The sequence below is a fragment of the Sciurus carolinensis genome, chromosome 1, assembly GCF_902686445.1.
Source record: "Sciurus carolinensis chromosome 1, mSciCar1.2, whole genome shotgun sequence".
NCBI classification, from domain to species: Eukaryota; Metazoa; Chordata; class Mammalia; order Rodentia; family Sciuridae; genus Sciurus; species Sciurus carolinensis.
The window spans coordinates 108,174,659-108,194,959 of NC_062213.1; the positions used below are offsets into that span (position 1 = coordinate 108,174,659).

Here is a 20,301-nt window from a genome sequence, read left to right on the forward strand (position 1 = left end):
GGACCAACAACCAAAATCCAGGCTTTAGATCTCCTTGTATAATGAGAAATTATCCAACCTCCCAAAAGAATTGTCATTCAGGAAAGATGAAGCTTAGATTTCAGTCTGTGCAAAGAATGTCAAAAATACAGGGCACTCCTCAATTAATTTATGTAGAATAACAAAATACAGTACTATCACAGAAAGGAATCTGGTAAGAAGACAAGGCTACACAGGAGAAAAGTAACCCTCAGGCAAGAAAGTGGAGCCTGAAGAAATGTTGTGATAAGACAGTGGGCTAGGAACCATAGATGCTTTCCTTGTGCTTTCCCAGAATCATTTGTATTAGGCAGAATAAATTTAATGGAGTTCCTCCAGCATCACTTGAAATTCTGTTATTTTGAGTCACCTAGAGGTTGAGAAAAAGATCTGCATAGGCTTAGCAGTAGTAATTTCTCACATCAGCTTTGTAGAACTTGGTAGAAAACATGTTATTCGAGTAATTTTCCTGTACATAATAGTATATAATAATGTATAATAGGACAATGCCAAGTGGTGAGGACTACAGACCAGGAGAAGGGCATAAGACAAGGCAGTCAGGAGACAGTGTGCAGACAAAGAAAAATAATATCGATAAGTAAAAATGAGAATGGAATAGAAGAGAAAAAAATTGGGAAGTACCAAATGCTAATTTCACTTTACAATCTTCCTTAACTCTATCCCTAAACCCTACCTCTCCCTACATCCATGATGGTGACATTGTCACTTTAAGTCTTATCCTGACCAAACTTCATCCTGACCAAACTGGTACTAATTCCAACCAAACTAGTCAACCTCCCTGAATTTAATTGGAAAACTTTTAGGAATATTTTAGAGGAAATTCAGATGTCAAAAAACAAAAGCACTCACATTATATTGTTATACTTTATACAACCCACACATATTTTGTTTATATGATAAAAAAAAAAGTCACATCTCTCTTCCTTACTGGACTTTGTTCTCAAAGATCTAGGTTGAAAAAAAAAAGTACATTTAACTTTGCTTTAATTCATCTGGGTAAAGCCCTTTTGTATTTTTGATTTTTTATTTAAAAAGAAGTTTTAAAAAAACAACTCCTAGTTGAAACGTACATCCCAAATAAGTTCAAACAGGCGTCTATTTTAGTCTCCTCCCTCTCTATACTTTTATAATTCTTACTAACAAAGAACTTCATTCTAATTATTTCTTTTTTTTTTCCCCATCAAATTGGGAGCATAAGTTGAAGGTGGAAAAATGACATATGTGCATTCTTCTTGAGCATTTCCATCAACGTGAAGCTCTTCTTCAAAGGTATAACGCTGCTTTCCAGTTCAGAAAGTTCTGATTGGTTAATGTAAATTTCCTAAGTTTTTTTCAGCATTGGTAATAGATCAATTCTATCACCAGAGCCTGCTGAGTACAGTCTAAATTACCTGGCTAAATAGCTGCAAAATTAATAATGTTTAATGGCAAAGTATAAAGCTAAGTATCATGGAATTGTAAGCTACAGAAATAAAAAATTGAATAGGTTAATCCCAGGAAAATCTTGGAAATAAATTTTGGACTGAATTTGAAAAAGTAAACAAATACTTTGGCTGTAACAAAGCATCCATATTGAGTACTAATGAGACATGAATTGGGGAAGATAAGAGTTGAGAGAATTGTTAGAGGATATTGCAAGTCAGAACAGAATAACCACAGCAAGAAAAGAATACAATGATCTATTGGATCAACTGTTTTAAAATCTAAGTTCTCAGAAGCCAATATAAATGTTTATCTTACAAGAAAGCATAAAATAACATCAACTGAAGACAAATAGTTTGACTTTTAAAGACAAACATTTCTATTTTTGTACCCATTTAAATCAGTATTAACTTTGGTTTGATACTGACAACTGATAAACTAGTTAGTTAACTCTATCAGATAGAAACTAAAAATAGCAAACTTTTACCACTTAGAAAATGAGTTGTTAACCCAAAGCAAATGAATATCTGTTTGCCCTTCATACTACTGGATATTGATTCAATTCTGCAGCCTATATTATAAGCATATAATTTTACCACTTAGGTTGAAGTTTAGCCTAGATTAAATAAGCTTCTCAATCTTTTCGAAGTTCAATTCTTATTATATTTTTAAACAAACATCTAGCACAAGATGAAATTTTAGAAAATCGAAACAAGTCAAAGGTTGAATTCCTTGAGTATGGAACTTAACCCATTCTCTTTTGTATCTCTGGGCCTTCCATGGGGCTTAGTGCATAGTAGGTATGCTAGGACATTTGCTACTTAAATGCAAAGGCATTGTCAAAGAGCATTAATGCTTGGAAGGATTCCAAGCTACTTTCCTGGAACAAATAACTGAAAATATTCTCAATTCAACAATATTATAAAGTACTTTCAAACAAGTCCTAAGTACCACACTAACTCTGTAACCCAATCAAACACATCAGAAGTATCATATCCTTTATATTTTTGTCTTTAAAGTTGAAGCCAAGAGATTTTAGCCATAAACAAGTTGGTAGCAAAACTTCAGTTTCCAAAATTCAATTTATTACTAATTATAAAATATAATCAAATTAGAGTACCATACTAATGATAACTTGTATGCTGATTCAAGATCTACCAATAACTACTAGCTACATAATCTTGAGCACGTTTTGCCCCAAGTCTTGGTTTTCTGATCTGTAAAATGAGGGAAAAAAATAGGCACTTAAAAGTCTTCCTTGGGAAAATGCACTGATGACTACAACTTACTTTGAAATACATTAAAAATAAGATAAGACTAATGGACAAATAGAGGAATGTATTAATATGTAATAAAGCAAGTAAAGACAACATAATATACATGGTGAATGGTAGATGTACTTCCCATCACAAAAACAAAGAACAAAAAAACCCTGATCATTCCACCCAACCTCTGGTCTCTCCTATTCCCAGAAATGGTATCACCACCACACCAGTTGCTTGAAGCAAAAATCTAGAGATGATTCTTAAGTCTTCTTCTTTCCTTATCTGTAATCAAGCAGCACATCCTATCAGTTCCTCTTTTAAAACATATTTCAAATCTATCCACTTCACTGCCACTACTGTTAATTTTATTGAATACAAGTCATCATTAATTTTCACCTAATCTAAAAGGTCTCCCTTCCTCCACTCTTGCCCACTTGCAAATCACAGTGACTTTTTGAAATGTGTACCAATCTTCTCCAATTTTATACTTCCAGTGGCATTAAAAATAAATAAATCCAAACCCCTTATTGTGGTTTACAGACCCCCATACACACTGACCCCTGTATACTGCTTCAGTCTCATCCCAACTTTCTCGTCCTCACTTACTAGGTGCCAGAAGTACTGGTCTTTCTGTTCTTGGGTTCTTATAACGAGACCTTTCCATTTCACAATGCCCTTCACCTAGTACATTTCACATGGCAGAATTCTTCTTTTTAGTGATTCAACATATAGTTTACATGTCCCCTCCTACAGAGGCCCTCCACAAACACCCAATCTAAACAAATTTCAGGTGAAAAGTGCTGATGAAATTCTCATTCACATTGCAACATTTTAACAGAGGATTAATCTGCCACAATTAGACAATTTTTCATTCTTCCACTAAGTAAGAAATTATCCTGAGTCGGCAACACAAGAGGCTGAGGCAGGAGGATAGCAAGGAGACCAGCTTGAGCAGTTTATCCAGACCTTGTATCAAAATTTTAAAAAATAAATAAAAAGGGCCGGGGATGTGGTTCAATGGTGGAGTACCCCTGGGTTCAATGCCTAATACCAAAAGAAAGAAAGAAATTATCCTAAGAGATTATCTATTGGCTTTTCAAAGATCCACTTCCAATCACTTCTTGTCATCTTAAAAAGAAGGGGTTTGATTTACTAAACATAGTCTAGTTTGAATCTCTAAACATATAAAATAAAATATTATCTATCTTGAGACAAGGTTTCTGGAATATTTTCAAATTCAGAAATAGGAAAAAAACATACACACTCATGTCCTGGGGTAAAGAGCAGCTCCTGGATATCCAAACCTGGACAAACATAATAGAAAAGAAAAGAATACCACCCTATGTTTACAAAATCTGACCCCAGAGATTGGACGATTCACAATGGAGAAGTTGAGGAGCACTGCAACTGGCTGGCAAGATCTATACAAAGTCAGGGTTTTTTTTTCCCCCCTCTTTGGAAAGCAGAGAAGCGTGGGAGAAATGATCAGAGTAAAGAGAAAACAAAACTGGAGAGAAGAACAGAGAGTGAGCAGCTGATCAAAGGCAGCAAAGATTGAGGCTGTGAGCTACCAACTGTCAGATCTATAGTCTGCACCTTAGGAGTTCCTAAAGGCACAGACAGAAGCTACAAGAGTAAAGAGACATAGATAACCCATGCCCCAATACTCTCTTACCTTTTAATGATTGGGCATTTAGACAGTTAAAAAAACTATTCTATCTATAAGTAATAACAATAGTCTACATGATGTTTATGGATGAAAATATCATGGAATAAAAAAGTATAAGAGGCATCTCTTAATAGACACTTCAATCTTACTCTAATTTAAAATGTGTTGGGGGAGGGGACATAAACCATATACATACAAGCTACAGATGCCTCCCTCTGGAAATTCTCGTATGCAAAATCATACTTCTTCCTCACTTCTTTACCTACATTCCTACACCAGAAAATCTGTACCCAAACTCGTAACATACTACCTCCTCTTCATGATAGGAAGGCACATGAGGATAAATGGACAAACAAAATTCCAGAATGTTCACATTAGCAACACAGTAATTCACAATTTTATACAATTACAAGAATAGAAAATAAATAGGTTGAATTTCTTAGATACTAGAGCTGTAAGATGATTCTAGAATGATTCTGAACTTTGGGAAAAGGAGTATATGACCCTTCCCTCCTGAGTTCTGCTATTAACACCACTCAGCTCTACATCAAGCATCGACTTTTTCTGCTTACATGTAAGTTTCATCTCTCCTTACTTTAGTTTGTACACAATTGATCATGGTCTGTTCCAACCTTGACTCTTCCCTCCCTACCCCCACAATCAGTGATGTGTTTTGGTAGATGTTAATGACTCCCATAGTCAAATGTCACAACAGTGAAAACAGAGCTGGGAAGGTTAAGTGCAGCAGCAGATCATTATACAGTATTTCTAGCATGCAGATGCAACAAATACAAAGGAACGCAAAATAATGAGGAATAAATTTTCAGTATTCAATACCTTTGGTTTCATGTTGTTATAATTTTATGCAGTTTAATTCTTAATAATGGCTGTTTTGACAACTGACTTGCAAAATTCCTGAAAAAAAATTTTTTTTTTCCTAAAAAAGAAAAACCTGACTAGGGATGTGGCTAAGTGGTAAAGCATGTGCTTAGTGAGTATAGGTGAGGGTCCTGGATTCAATCCCTAGCACCACACATAAAAAAAGAAAAAGAAAAAGAAAAATCATTTAATCTGTTAAATTTTGTCCAGAATAGATGATTAGGTATATGGGGGGGGGGGGGGTAATTAACATTATTAACATTGGCAAATCATAATTGTATATATGGGGTATAATGTGATACTTTTATATATATAAACAATGTTAAATGATTAAATAAAGTTCATTAACATTTCCATCACCTAGCTTTCTGTTATCATTTTGATGTCCCCCCAAAATCTCCTGTGTTAATGCAGGAATGTTCAGAGGTAAAGTGATTGAGAACTGTAACCTAAGCAGTCCATCCTAGTTTGAATGGTCTGTCTGGGTGGTAACTGTGGGCAGACAGGACATAGCTAGAGGAAGTGGGTCACTGGAGACATGCCCTGGAAGATTGCATCTTCCCTGTGGCCCCTCTCTGCTACCTGACATCACTATGAGCTCAGCAGCTTTCCTCTGATGGGCCTTCTCCCATAATGTGCTGCCTCACCTTGGGCCCAGAGCAATGAGTCAATCATCTATGGACTGAGTCCTCTGAAACCATGAACCCCAAGTTGTTATCCTCCAGGTTATTATCGTTGGTCAGTGATGAAAAGCTGACTAAAACACTTTCCTATCAATATTATGCTGAGACATTTGAAATTTTCTGTTATTCTGAAATATACTTTATTTCAGGAAAGCTTAGATTGGCCCCTGCTCATCTTTTTAAGCCATACAAATCACAGGTTGTTGATGAGTCTATAAATTAGTTGCTTTAGTCAAGGTACCCTCCCTGCCCTGGTAACCCGTGACTTCCAGGACAGGTTGAGAACAAATGACATAAAACAGATGACTCGACGGTCAATATGGTAAGAAGTTCTAATACAAGTTAGCCTAGTACAAAGGTCACTGCAGAAGTTAAAAATTCACTAGCCCTATTATCATTTCAACTACAGGCCATTTCAAAAGGGAAACTCCCAGAAATGACATTAAGTTATCAAGAATGAGCTAAGCTGTAATTAAAATACTATGTATAAGAGGATGAATGTGTGGAAAAGTATCAGCTGGTACACAGCACCCACTTCCTTATGGTATGCCTTCCTGAAATGCAGAAGCTGGAAAATTAAACACTATTTCCAGACTCCTTTACTGCTAGTATGGTGGTCTAAATTTGATTCCACTATTAAGATGCTGGAAACAAGATTCAGAAGGCAGAAGTGAAGTACAACCACACTGGCCTAGAGATTTTAGCTATTTTCAGCTTGTAAATAAGGTCATGGACATGGTAGCATCTAGTCTCCAGCTTTCAACTAAGACAAAAAGGAGAGAATTTCCAATTAGGGATGGGAGCTTCAGCAGAAAGGTTTTATAGTGATAAACCAGAATATAAACTATATTCTTTTGCAAGAGTTATTGAATTTTTAGGAATTTTACAAATCAGCTGTCAAACACGGCCTTCACTAAGAATTAAGTTGCATAAACTTATAATTACATAAATTATATTAAAACAAAGGACAAATACTCAAAAATAACCATTTCCTAATTATATTATGGCCAACAGCAGAGGCAGCAGTAGCCAAATTCAGCATTCCTGCCTCTAGTCACTAGTTCATGGGCATCAAGGAGAAACTGTCACAGCAGTGTCAGATGCCTTGTTCCACTTCAAGCAGTTAAGACAACAACAGCAGAGGCTGTTGTGCTCCCCTTGATCACAGCTACAGTGGTATTTTCTTGCCACGTTTCAGAGGCGACCTCTTAATTGCCACTTTCCCAACTGTGGCAGAGGTGACAGCTCCCATGGTGGGTTATTCCAAGATATCCTGGAAATCATTCTCAGTCTGCTAGTCCTTTCAAAGATTCCCTATACAACCAATCTCAAACATTGCTCCTCCCTGACTGATACTGCAAAAGAGTATGTGATTGATTGATTGTAGAAAGATTTTTTTCAAGTCTACACTCATGCTGTTCTTTCACATACAAAGAACCCAACGAAGCCTCTCTCATTCCCATTAGTCCTATCTGATGAATAAAGACTCCAAGAATGGCCCCCTCAATTCCCTATCTTCAGCTTTGCCTCACACAGATGAGCATACTGCCCTCTGCTGCAATCAGCTCTACAGAGCCTGCGACATCTACTCAACCTGCATCAGCAGGAACACAGACCCTCCTTTCAGGTACATCAACCCTCATTACAGCCAAACAATTTTAGGACCCTGAGCCCAAAGTGCCCCTTACGATTCAACTACCACATCCCTGAGCATCCCTGAGCCCTAAAACTTATCTTCGCCCACTGCATTCCCATTTTAGTCAGTGTGAGGGTATTGGGGAATGAAGCAAAAAGCTAACTCTAATTCAGATCCACAGAGAGGGACAAGAAACAGCATTAAAGTCTACCCCACAGCAGCAACTATTCAGAACGATTTTACTGAAAGTGTTGTGAAGAATATCTTCCACAGAAAAACTATTTTCTCAAAGCTAAAGTAACCAACAAATACAAATACTTAAATATTTAGATGTTATACTGGCTAACAATTTTATAACTGCTTAAATTTTAACCATAAGCTACACCATTATGTAAGGTTAAATGTGCCTTAGAAATCTGTGGCACATAACAATTAAAATTCTTTCTTGTGTTCCAACTTCTGAGTTACCACTGCCTCTAACCACACGCAGGCATGCTGATGGCCTAACAGAGTCAAGCACATTACTCTTAATTCCAAAAGAATGCGGATTTCATAAAGAAACACTGTATGTTTTGAATTTTTTTTCACCAATTGTCTATATAAAATCTTATGCCAGAAACCAAAATAATCAAAGAAATCAGACAATCTGGGGTCTAGATCATGTGCTGCCAGTTTTATATTAGCCTCCTGCACTGCTATGCTTCAACTTTATCTGTGGACTAAGGGTGCTGATTGGATTGCTATGGTTCCTTCCAGGGAATAACTGACTTTAAGCCCAAATAGAAATCAGCACAAACACTTAAACAATAAGAGGTGGCAACACTCCACAATCTGCTTTAACTGCCTCTTCAAAGAATCTTAGTGTTTAGTATTTGAAGTCTGTAAAAGGAGAGGTCTGCTTTAATACAATGAGTTATTCTTATATCTATCTTTGCTAATTTTTTTAAGCAACATGTACTTTGAAAAGTCTACATACTTATAAAAGACCACTAATTTCAAAATGTACTCTTTCCTATATTCATCAGAACATTTTCTAAGCTACCTATCCAAGATAAATGTGCTAATAAACACCAACCTGGTGAGTGAATTATACAGCAAGAGGATGGGCAACATGAGAACAGGTATTATTTCCAGTATCAAGTATACAATTTTCCTAAGTATATTTATCCTGAAAGTATCTAGAGTTTTACATTCAACTGCTGAAACTATTCTCTTATAAATGTAGCAAGAATTAAGACATTCCATTTGATTAATAATTCTTGTGAATAATTATTTCATCATGCATTTTAGCTATGCAGATTAAACCACATCACCACAAATTTTGTTTAGAAACAGAACCAAGCAATGAAGCTTTTATTTTAAGCACTTGCCCAATGTTTTCCTGCATTTAACACCCACTCAATTCAAAATTGTAGGGTTTTTCCTTTTACTAGAGAAAGGAGGACTGATTTTTTTTCAGACATTTTGGACAAATAGTCTATCAAAAAATGAAAAAGGAAGCTTTAAGGCTGCTTCTGTTCATACACCTCCCTTTGTGAACTCTGACATGTTAATCTCGCTGAACCTCAGTTTCCTCATGTGTAAAAGGTGATAATGCCCGACTAACTGCTTTACAGGAAGACATAAATGCCAACACACACATCCTTATAAACCAAATGAGATGGTTGGACAATGCCTTGACACATGGTTGTTATTCGATATATGACAGCTAGTAAGTATATTCTGACAAGTCCCCAAGTCAGAATAGTCGAAGGTGGTCTGAACTTGGGGTAGCCACCAAAGAAAAGGTGAATTATTATTTCACCCATCAGCATTAGTATGACAGCGCTAAATAGTGAATCTAACTCTATTTGAAGAAAATAAAATGTGTATTCTATCCTAAATCAAATTACTGAAACTGGTGAATAGTATCCTTAGCTAAAATTAATAATATTTTGACAAAGTGTTATTCCAAAAGCTACTGAGATGGGTTAAGAGAGATTTCTAGGAGCAGAGGTATGGAAAGCTACATTATTTTAACAACTTCATAGCTTGCTTAATCAATATGGGGAATATTGGATGCCGCTAGTCATTCCAGGCATTTGTAGTAGAAGTAGTAATTTTCCAAATAAGGTCAAAAGACATCCCAAGAGGAATAAACTAACCTAAAAAACACAAAGTCTCTGTTATTATTCATATTGATAAATCACACCTAATTACACAGATGATTTTTATTTATAATAACTGTATAAGTGTATTTACCAATAACCTACCAACATTTAATATTCACTATCAGATAACAGTTGGTAAAACTCCTAGTGTGCATGTTATATACAATCTAAAGGTTGATAGTAAAAGTATTGTTTTCACAGTACCAAAGCTAAACAGTAATACAATAATTAAAATAAGAAACTACCATAAAATGATATTTGGAGCATCCACCCCTCTCTTTAACACACCTCTCCTACTCCAAATACCTCTGTTCCCCCAGAAAAGACAGGAAAAAACAGTCAGATTTTATCCTGCAAAGTCTGCCAAATAATTATTTTGGTGATTAAACAGGTCCCACATTATACCACGCTTAAGCAATGTGTCCAAGTTTAGCAGTCAGTGAGACAGTTCCTTTAGGCATAAATTCTATGAGATCATAGTTAAAAGGTGTCATTAGAAATAATACAATAATGATGCTGTCTCAATTTATGTTTAAAAAGACTATTGTTTTAAAAGCAAAATACACTAGGAAGGAATTAGTTTGAATTTCATTTTCAAAATGGTAGAATAATATTGTTTTAAAAACTTCATTGCTTAAGAGGACTAAAAATCATTTTCTCAATGCCAAGGTAATGAAATAATTCTCCAAACTATTCCATCTACCTAAGAGTAAGCAGCACTGATGCAGAGAATCTCCATTAACATTAAAAAAAAAAAAAAGGAAAAATCACAGGGAGCACTTTTGTGTACCTCATGGTATCAACATCTCAAATACTGTCAGGGGTCTGGGGATTGAACCCAGAGGCACTATACTACTTTTTCCCAGTTCTTTTTATTTTTTAAGACAGGGTCTTCCTAAGTTGCTTAGGGCCTAAGTTGTTGAGGCTGGCCTTAAACTTGTAACCCTGCTGCTTCAGTATTCATGGTCACTGGTATCATAGTGTGTACCACCACACCAGCTCAATTTTTATATTAAATACACAAATATGACATTTGAGTGAAATAACAAACAAATGCCAAAACTAATGCCTCACTTTTTGTCTATGGACTATATCTGTTATTTATTTTTTAAATGATAGTTTTAGCCAGGCATGGTGGTGCACGTCTGTAATCCCAGTAGTTTGGGAGACTGAAGCAGGAGGATCAACCAGTCCAAAGCCAGTCTCAGCAATTTAGCCAGGCCCTAAGCAATTCATCAAGATCCTGTCTCTAAATAAAAGACAAAAAAAGTGCTGGGGATGTGGCTGGGTGGTTAAGCACCCCTGGGTTTAATCCCCAGTACAAAAAAAAAAGATAGTTTTATGACAACCATCAACCATCTACTGCTATTGGTTTCAAAGTAGGAGAGATTAAATGTTATAAGTGTGGCCATTTTCTGGAGTGTTGTCTTGTTAGCATTCCATCGTTTGAGGAACTGCCCCTCAACTTGTTTCCTGGGGTTCTGCTCAGTTATTAATCACACTGGGCTATCCATACCCAGGTGCAAGAATGGACATGTCACTCAGGCCTGTCCAATCATGGTATCTCACTGCATTGTCTCCATAGTAATTGGTACCAGAGATGGACACAGGGTCTATAAGAATCCTGTGTGAATTCTTTTTTGGACACCAGTAAAGAGATGAGAAGCTTTAACAGTCCCCTCTGAGAATTCAAAGCTACTTCTCCTGCTACACTGAAAGTCTAGCAAAGAAAGAAGCCAACTCCAGAGACTATAGAGCCAAATAATAGTGTGATAATCATCACTTGAGAACAGGAACTTAGCTGTTTTTGACCTATTCCTGGATTTTCATGTGTTTAAGTCAGTAAATTTCTTCTTGGCCTAAATTAACCAAGATATCTATTGCAAACTAGATAACCATATCAAAGAATAATATCTTTCCATAATTATTTCATTACAGTGGATTTTTAAAAGTTATTTAATTGGAAAAAAAATTCAACTTAACTCTGTTCAAGTTGAGAAATCAGCATTTGCTAATAGTACTTTTCCCCCTTATATTTTCATTCATAAAACTATTTCTCTTAAATATCATGTACAGTAAAATCCTAGTTTTCATAGTCATATGAAAAGAGAACAAAAAGATAGTGTAGACACAAACTTTCCTGAAGAAAAATAATTGTTTTAAATTCTCTGGGGAAAAACAAAACAACAACTGTAGCAACAGCAAAGAAGCTAAGCTTCCAGAAAGTTTGAAATAGATCCATTACTGCTCACATTACAAACTCAAAAAAATGAGGCCACTAAATAGAACAGATCATAACTATTAACAAATTGGACCTTACATTTTTTAAAAATACCTAAACTCCACTATAGTAGCAAAGTTCAGCTCTTTATATTTCTTACCGAGTCTCTAAAACAGTTATCTCCAGCATGTGTTAATAAAACAAAGTACATTAATAATCTATGAGTGCAGTCTTCCCTTTCTCAGGTACTTAGATACACCCCAAGTCAAGTTATGGTCCTCAACTCATTTCCCCTGGCCATAGAATGACTGAAATGGTGGAGGGACTTACTTCTCAGAACCACTGTGATACAGCTGAGTGTCTCTATCAAGATAAACTGTTTGAAAAGCAGAGAAAAAGAAATATAATGATGCCACTCTTGTCACTGCAAGCCAACCAGCTGTGACTACAACTAAAGGGAAACTAAGGTTAACGTTGAAAAATATTTTCAGGTCCCTTTTTGCTATGCTAGCAAATTGCCTTTTCCCATAAAATTGACTGGAGTTCCAAAGCAACTCAAATAAGCCTATTAACCAGAAAGAACAGTATACTAATGGTAATATTTTAGCTACATAATAGCTTAAATAAAAATACAGTACTACATTATGAGTTGAAAATGAGGCTAAAAACAACAACAAAAAATCATTAAGCACCTCACCAGCACTATTGCTAGAAGAAAACATACTTTAAGTTTCAATTAAAAAAAAAACTTATAGGGGAATTCATAATGGAACAACCTATACATTTAAACAATTAATGATTTTTTCCTCTACTTTGTAATTATTCTATAATGTAGATTTTGTGCTTTGGAACAAAATAAAAGCTTTTCCATACACATATACACACACACAAAGGAAAAACTATTGAAACCGAGTATAGTGGTACATGCCTATGATCCAGCTACTCCAGAGGCTGAGGCAGAAAGATAGCAAGTTCGAGGCCAGCCAGGGCAATTTAGCAAGGAGACTCAGTTTCAATCAAAAAAATAAAAAAGGGCAGGGGGATGTAGCTTAGTGCAGTGGTACAGCGCCCCTGGGTTTAATTCCCAGTACTGCAATATATATAGAGAGAGAAAAGAGGGTCGGGGGAGAGATACCACACTGTAGACCATTCTGTATTAAACATTCTTGCCCCGTGTTTTTCTCCTCTTCTTACAAGCTACCATGAAAAATCCCAATTCTACTCTACCAAAACCTGTCCCTCTTTGAAAGCCAGGATAAGTTCAAAATTCTCCACAATTCCTTCCCAAACAGCCAAATCAGAAAATAAGGGCAGGTAGTAAGGACCCTAACTAGATATAAAAAAGAATGAAACCTATCTTTTACTTCATGTACACATGTAACTTTCACAAATTAATTTAAGCACATCCAAGTTAAGATAATTTCCTAGAATTAAAAGACACATTTGTAATGAAACATATCTATTTATTAAAGCAAATTACTTCATCTGGTGTTCAACAACAACAAAAAACAAAACAAAACAAAAAAAACAGCAACTGACTGCAACAAGGGTGACACAAAGGGCTCAATGCTGTATTTTACCGGCAACTTACGGGGTTCTGAAAAGATGATTTTATATATTTGATTTCCCTCTTTTTGTAGGCTTGAGAACCCAAATCCTTGCTAAGATGCAACTCTGTAACCAATTTTTAGAACAGCACACTACAGAGTCAATTAATGAGTCTAGTTTTCAGCAAAATTCATACTAAAACTTATCTAGAGTTTTAAATACTGTAAGAAAAATGAAAAGAATAAAATCCTTTGTATAAGTATTCCTTACCAAAGAGTTCTTAAGCTCCCACAAAGTTGGGGACCTCTTAAAAATAGAAACCATTTCTGACTCTTCTTCTTGTTGCAGTACTGGGAATCACACCCAGGGTCTGGTACCTACTAAGCAAGCTCTCTTCCAACAAGCTAAGCCCCTCGTCCCTGGCTCATTTTTATGTCCTCAGTGTTAGCTCAGTGCTAGCATCTCTCGGGGGAAGTGGCATCACTAAGTGCTAAGGGAATGAACTTGTGCCAGTAGTATAACTTTTCATTCTCTCTGTATAAAGTAAAACAAGCACCTTCTCTTGGAAAACATTCTGAATAATATTCATTCTTCTCGTTCTTCAAGAGAAGAGCAAGGAATGGATTTGCCTCTCTTCCCCCACAAACAAGCCTCTTCACAAAACCATCCTCTAAGCTGCTGAAAAATCACCCTCAGCAAATTCAGGGAATCCATTCTATCAAAACGTAATATTTCAAGAAACATTTCTCAAAATATCAGAAGATAACCAAAAATAAAGATGGCACAGTTCAAGTCTTTTAATACCAAAACGTTTATCCTGTGTTGAATCACTAGAGACTGATCTTGAAATCTGTAGTTTGAAATTGGTAAGTAATATTAAAGTGGTTCAAATTCTCCCATAACACTCCTGAAACACTGAATGCCCATGAAATTTACAAAGCATTTGGGGGTTACACAGTAAAGAACTGTATTCGTTTATTTACCTAAGAAGACTATGCACTGGCTTTATTAAGTCAGATACTGGAACAAATTTAGATTTGTTTTACCATCAACTTAGGTAAATTAGTGACCAGATTTTTTAAAAACCACTGAAATCTATCCCTCACAACAAGACGTGATATTAAGGACCCCAGAGAAAAAATAACATATATTCTCCAGGAACAGAGAGTTATGTTGCATGAAAATCAGTTTCAGCAAAAACAGAATAAAATTTTAAAATCATCTGAAAAGTCACAGGGCCAAACGCTAAACATGTGTACCACTAAGACAGAAAGTAATCAAAGAACTTTTTAAAGTTAACCCATGAAAATAAATTTTACAGACTAAATTATGAGATATTTAGCAGTAAGGGCAGGATCAATGAAGCAACCAGAGTAAAATACTGAAAAAAAAATGAACAAAATTAAATATATCTGATATGTTTGGATCTAATATGTACTCCTACAAAGTGATGGACAGGAAAAAGTTTAAATACAAAGATGTTATTGATGAAATAAAAGTCAAAATCTAAGTAAATCAGAGTTCTGCTGCTATGATATAAGCCCATTACTCATGATTAAGGGTATCAATGAACAGAATCTTGAACTTAAACCCCCAAGTTATTAAAACTCTTAGATCCACAACAACAAATTGCTACCAAAAGCTGGAAAAGCAGGAAAGCTTCACATTTAAGGTTTATCAAAATTTGATACTGTTTTCCATAACAAAGGAGCTACCTCACCTAATCTCTAGTTTCTGTTGTTTAAAGAAAGGCAAATGTAATTTGTTATACTGCAAACATTAACTAGCAATTAACTCTCAATTAACTCTCATTTCTCTTACTCTTCTTCAAAAGGTACGACCACCCAAACAAAACTGGTAAAAGTCTTAAGTTACCTACTAAACCAAAAAAACTAACAAAAAGATTCAAGAATTAAGAAAGGCAGAGAGTTTTCATTATTTGAATATCATAAACATTTCTTATTTTAAGGCATTCAGTAATGTTTCTTCACCAAACAGGGAATGTATTTCCAGGAAGGAGTTAATTTTAACTTAGAAACTAGATGTCCCAGTGACAGTGGCTAAGACTTTTACCTATATCTAATTAACATTATGCAAGCTCTGTTTCAAATTAGTTATAATTTAAACAAACTGTATCACTTTTCCTGGTGCTACATCCCTATGTAAAACTAGATTTAGGGGAGAGGAAGGCAATGTATACATGAGGCAGTAAATCATGATTTCCTGCACTGATTCTAGCAGTACTTAATAATCTCTGGAATAAACTACATAATTTACAACTGCAGAAATATATACTTAGAGGTATACTTAAGAATATATATTTAAAGGTATACTAAGAATCGAATATTTGTGTACATAAAACTCTGCATGTTCACAGTTTGGGAAATTTTAGAACGAAATTAACTTTTCTCATTAATGAAAATAGAAACTGTTTTAATTATCTACTCTGAAGTAAAATCAAATTAACAGGGTTGGGGTTATGGCTCAGTGGTAGAGTACCTCCCTAGCATGTGTGAGGCAATGGGTTCAATCCTCAGCACCACATATAAAATCGAGTTATTGCATCCTTCTACAACTAAAAGTTTTTCAAAAGAAAAAAAAATCAAATTTACTAATCCGGGCCACAGGACTATATCATGAAACAATTTCACCAAGGGTCTAAAGTTCAACTTCCTTTACTACTGGGAAAACAAAGTTTAAATTCAAGTGACAACTTTTCTCTTGGAAGAAAATAAACATACAGAATCATAACTAAGAAAGAGGTGACAAGTTGGGCCAACCAAAAGAAGGCACTAAAGATTCTCCTAGAAGCGGGAAAAGTTCTGATGCTGAGTTCTGTATTAACACTAAAACATTAAGAAATTCCCTAATTCTGTCAGGAAAAAGTCTTGGATTAGGAACCAAATTTTAAAGAGCTATTTTCACTTATCCATTAAAGAGTATAACAAAGGATAGAAAAGAGAGAAAACAAAAAAAGTTCTAAATAAAAACTTGAGACACTGACTGCCAGAGAGAATCCTCATTAAATTATTTGGTTGATGGTACTGGCTTTGGCTACACTCAAAGAAAATGAGAAAGTGAGGAAAAATCAGTGCTGCAGCAGCCATGTCCTACACAGTCCAGTTCTTCCTTTTGCCATGAACTTTGTCAGAAGCCAATATGAGATCATTCCCCATGAATGTTATATCTTACAGAAATTATTACATCTCATATGCTAGCTTCTAAATGACATGTTGTGAATATAATTTAACAAAAGAGTTACCAGTCAAGACAAGAGAGAGTGCTAAGTACACTCTACAATACCTTATTAAATTGAATAATCCATTTTACAAAGTTTAGATTAAAGGGAAAGAAACAATGGGCAGGGGAAATTTCTTTTTTAAGTCTCTTTACTCTGTATGTTCACCCTTTTCTAAATGAATCACAACAGTATACAATCTCTGCCAACCCTGACGATAATATTTTTGCTATTTTTAATGAAAACCAAAGTTCCACAAATAGCCTTTTCAAGTTCTTAAAGTCTTATGTTTAACCTGCAAAGAATCTATTTTATAATAAATTTTGTTTTTAAGCCAGTTAATATAATACCTAAGATGAAAAATCAAAAATTTTAAATGATAACTTGCTTAGAAACAAGAATATTAATCTCAGATGACACAGACATAATGGAATCCACTAGAAATTACTGATGTGGAACCAATCATAAAAAAGTATAATATTCAGAGTTATTAATGATTACAAAATGTGCTACAGCCATTTAATATAAGTTATTCCCTTCATTTTGGCTAAATGTTTAAAATGGGACAGTGTCTTTGGTTGTCAAGAGGTCAAAATTTTATTACTATAAAAAATGGTAACTTAGTCTGGGGCACAGGATGTTTACTCAACACAATTAACACCACTGCACACACACTCTCAGCCTTGAAATATTTTCTTAAATTTGATGTAAAGGTCGAAAAAAAATGTATAATATACAAACAAGACTAATGCTAATTACAGAGCTATCTCTGTAGTCTAAAAGAATCATCATAATTTGGAATACACCAGCTTCCTCATCAATCGACTTTAAGACTATTTTTTACATAAGAGTTTTACTCTTATCCATGTCCCAACTAATCAAAACAAAGCAATGATGCAGATGTTCTTCTGATTCACTGACTCATGGCATCTGAACTAAATGGCATCTAGACTAGAAAATGCTGCCTATATGTACTTTGTATATTACAGGCAGTGCCCACTGGCTGAATTACGACCCTGTAAGTCTCTTCTGTACCCTTCACATATGGCTTTACAAGTTAGGACTAAGAAAGAATCTTACAATTTGAAAACTAAAGGCTGTTTAAAGTCAGTCAGAGTTCTAAAAAAAAATTAACAAAACCTCACATAAACCCATTAACTTCAAATGAATATGACAGAATAGGCTATATAAAGAAAATTTTAAGATTGTAGATCTATGTGAGTGTATACATATCCACAACACACACACACACACATATGTATACTGCATCACAAACCATCAGTTCATATAAAGCTCAAGGACTTCTAAAGATATTTCCAAAGTAAGCTGCTGAGAATGAAACAAATGTGAAGGAGACAGCATGTTAAATTCTTATGCAGAATTTTCTAGCATTTTGCAGTGAAGGGATGAACTGATATCCAGTCCAGGTCACAATTAGGTAGCCCATTATGGTTTGTTTGTTTGCTTTTTACACTATATATTTAGTATAGCACATTCAGTCAAAACAGTTTGATTTCTAATAAAGTTGTAATCATAATTCACCTACAGATATCTCATATGACAGAACCACATTCTACTAATGTTGAAACAACCAACAACATTCTCAACAACAAATTCATAAGACTACTATATACTACCAGATCTCACTGTACGCAGTCTGATCAATGGTTTGAAACTGGCAAGTATGCCACAAACGTAACGAGCTTTGCTGCAGATTTTACTAGCATAAAGGCACCCCAGCAACAGGGCATCTCTTCACCTACAACTTGAACAAATTCTGTAAAGGCAAAAGCTTTACAACAGTATTTACTCGGTTAGGCACTTAGATTTTCCTTCAAAACCCAGACTCTATTCAACAGCTCCCCACAAGAGCACATCACTGCCACATAGCACACATTTGCAACCCCTCCTTTGGTACCCAGACACTTGAACCAGCTGGACTGACAGTTTGGCTGTCAGCTCCGAGACGTTCGCTGGTGTGCAAGAAACATTGAAAACAGCTAAGCTCTCCCAGGTACTCTAAGTGGTAACCTTGGCACCAACTGTCTCGAATAGTAAAGACCTTTTTCCCTGTTGGAAGATGTACAGGATCGTCCACACGTACGGACATACACACACACACACACACACACACACACACACACGGAAAGGGGGGGTGGGATTCAATCCTAAGGACCTTTTTCACAAAGAGAGCCGCAAAGGGCTGGCCTTCTCTAGTCAAAAACTCTTGTCTGCGCTGGAAAACAGACTGCGAATTTAGGAAAACCGGCTGCCCGATGCAATTTGGTGACAGCTCGCAAAGCAGTCCGGCCAAACCAGAGCTCAGTTTTCCTACCGGCAAAATGGGAATCACCCCTCCCCCTTGCCTGGGGTCCGGCACACCCTAGAGGTCTAAGAACGCCGGCGATGAGGAGTGGGGGGTTGCCGCTTCTCCAGGACCGCCCCCAACCCCGCGAAGGAACAGCAGGGCCCGGTACCTGGCTTCACCGTCTTGAGACGGATGGGCTCGCGGAAGTGGCGGATGACAGCCAGGGTGTCCCGGTTGGTGAGCCCACTGACAGGCGTCCCGTTCACCTCCAGCAGCACATCTCCCGGGTTGGGCGCCTTGCCCGAGACGACGCAGCAGGTGCCCCCGCCGGGCTCTTCGCGGAGCCGCCCCAGGTAGGGGAACTCGCCGCGCTCAGCGCCGCCCCGGATCTCGGCGCCGAAGTCGCCCGGGGGCCCAGCCCAGGACACCGCGCACTCCTGCACCTTGCTGAGCCAGTGCTTCTTCTTCTTCAGCGTCTTCGACATCCCGAACCCCGCTGCACCATGGGGGAGACCCCGCGCGGGCGGCCGGGGCGCCGCTCCGGCCCCTTCTCAGCCTGGGGCCCCGAGCGGCCCGCGCAGCCCGGCCAGGGGGGCCTCGCCGCTCCGGCCCCCCTAGACCACAGCCAGCTGGGGGCCCGGCCGCTTCGAACCCCAAGACGCCCCCCGGACGCCCCGCCTGGCCGCACTCCCCCGGGCTGGCCGGGCTCTGCGAGGGCCACCGCTGGTTAGGCTGAAGAAAGGAAACGGGAATTGTCCCCGGGCGGTTCCAGCAGGGGTTTCGGGCGGGGTCACTGCCGTCGGCTAGCCCCCGGGCTCGGCGCCCGAGCGGCGGGAAAGGCTGAGGTAGGGGGGCGGGGAGGCCAGGGAAGGAAGAGCCGGAACGGGAAAAATCCGTCGGGGGCGCGCAGAAGCGCGCGTAGACCCGTCGCCGGATCGACCGCGGCCGCTGCGGAGCCGAAGCGCGGAGACCAACGCCTGCCGGAGCTGCCAGGAAACTGCCGCTTTCAAACCCGCCGCAACCTCCTCCTCCCTCTTCCCCTCCCCCCGCCCTCGCCCATCCCTCATCCAGAGCCCCGCCCCCTCCCGCCGCGCGGCGCCCAGCGCGTTGCCGTCACCGACCAGGCGCTTGGGAATGAGCCCAGCACTCGACTCTCGCGCCGGGGATTGGCCCCCGGCGGGAAGGGGGCGGAGCCTCTACGGGAATGAGGACCAATGATTGGTTGATGGGAGTGGAAGAGGCG

General features: G+C 37.7%; 1 protein-coding gene across 2 annotated transcripts in view; it reads right to left on the minus strand.

Moving 5' to 3' along the window:
* The window catches only part of Magi3 (membrane associated guanylate kinase, WW and PDZ domain containing 3), a 268,530-nt gene extending 248,452 nt beyond the window's left edge, over positions 1-20,078 (minus strand). For both annotated transcript variants that reach the window (XM_047544260.1, XM_047544268.1), the window contains exon 1: positions 19,228-20,078. In XM_047544260.1, the coding sequence (XP_047400216.1) occupies positions 19,228-19,543 (316 nt within the window). In that variant the 5' untranslated portion in view covers positions 19,544-20,078. The remainder of the gene's footprint in view (positions 1-19,227) is intronic.
* Between the last annotated feature and the right edge of the window lie 223 nt (positions 20,079-20,301).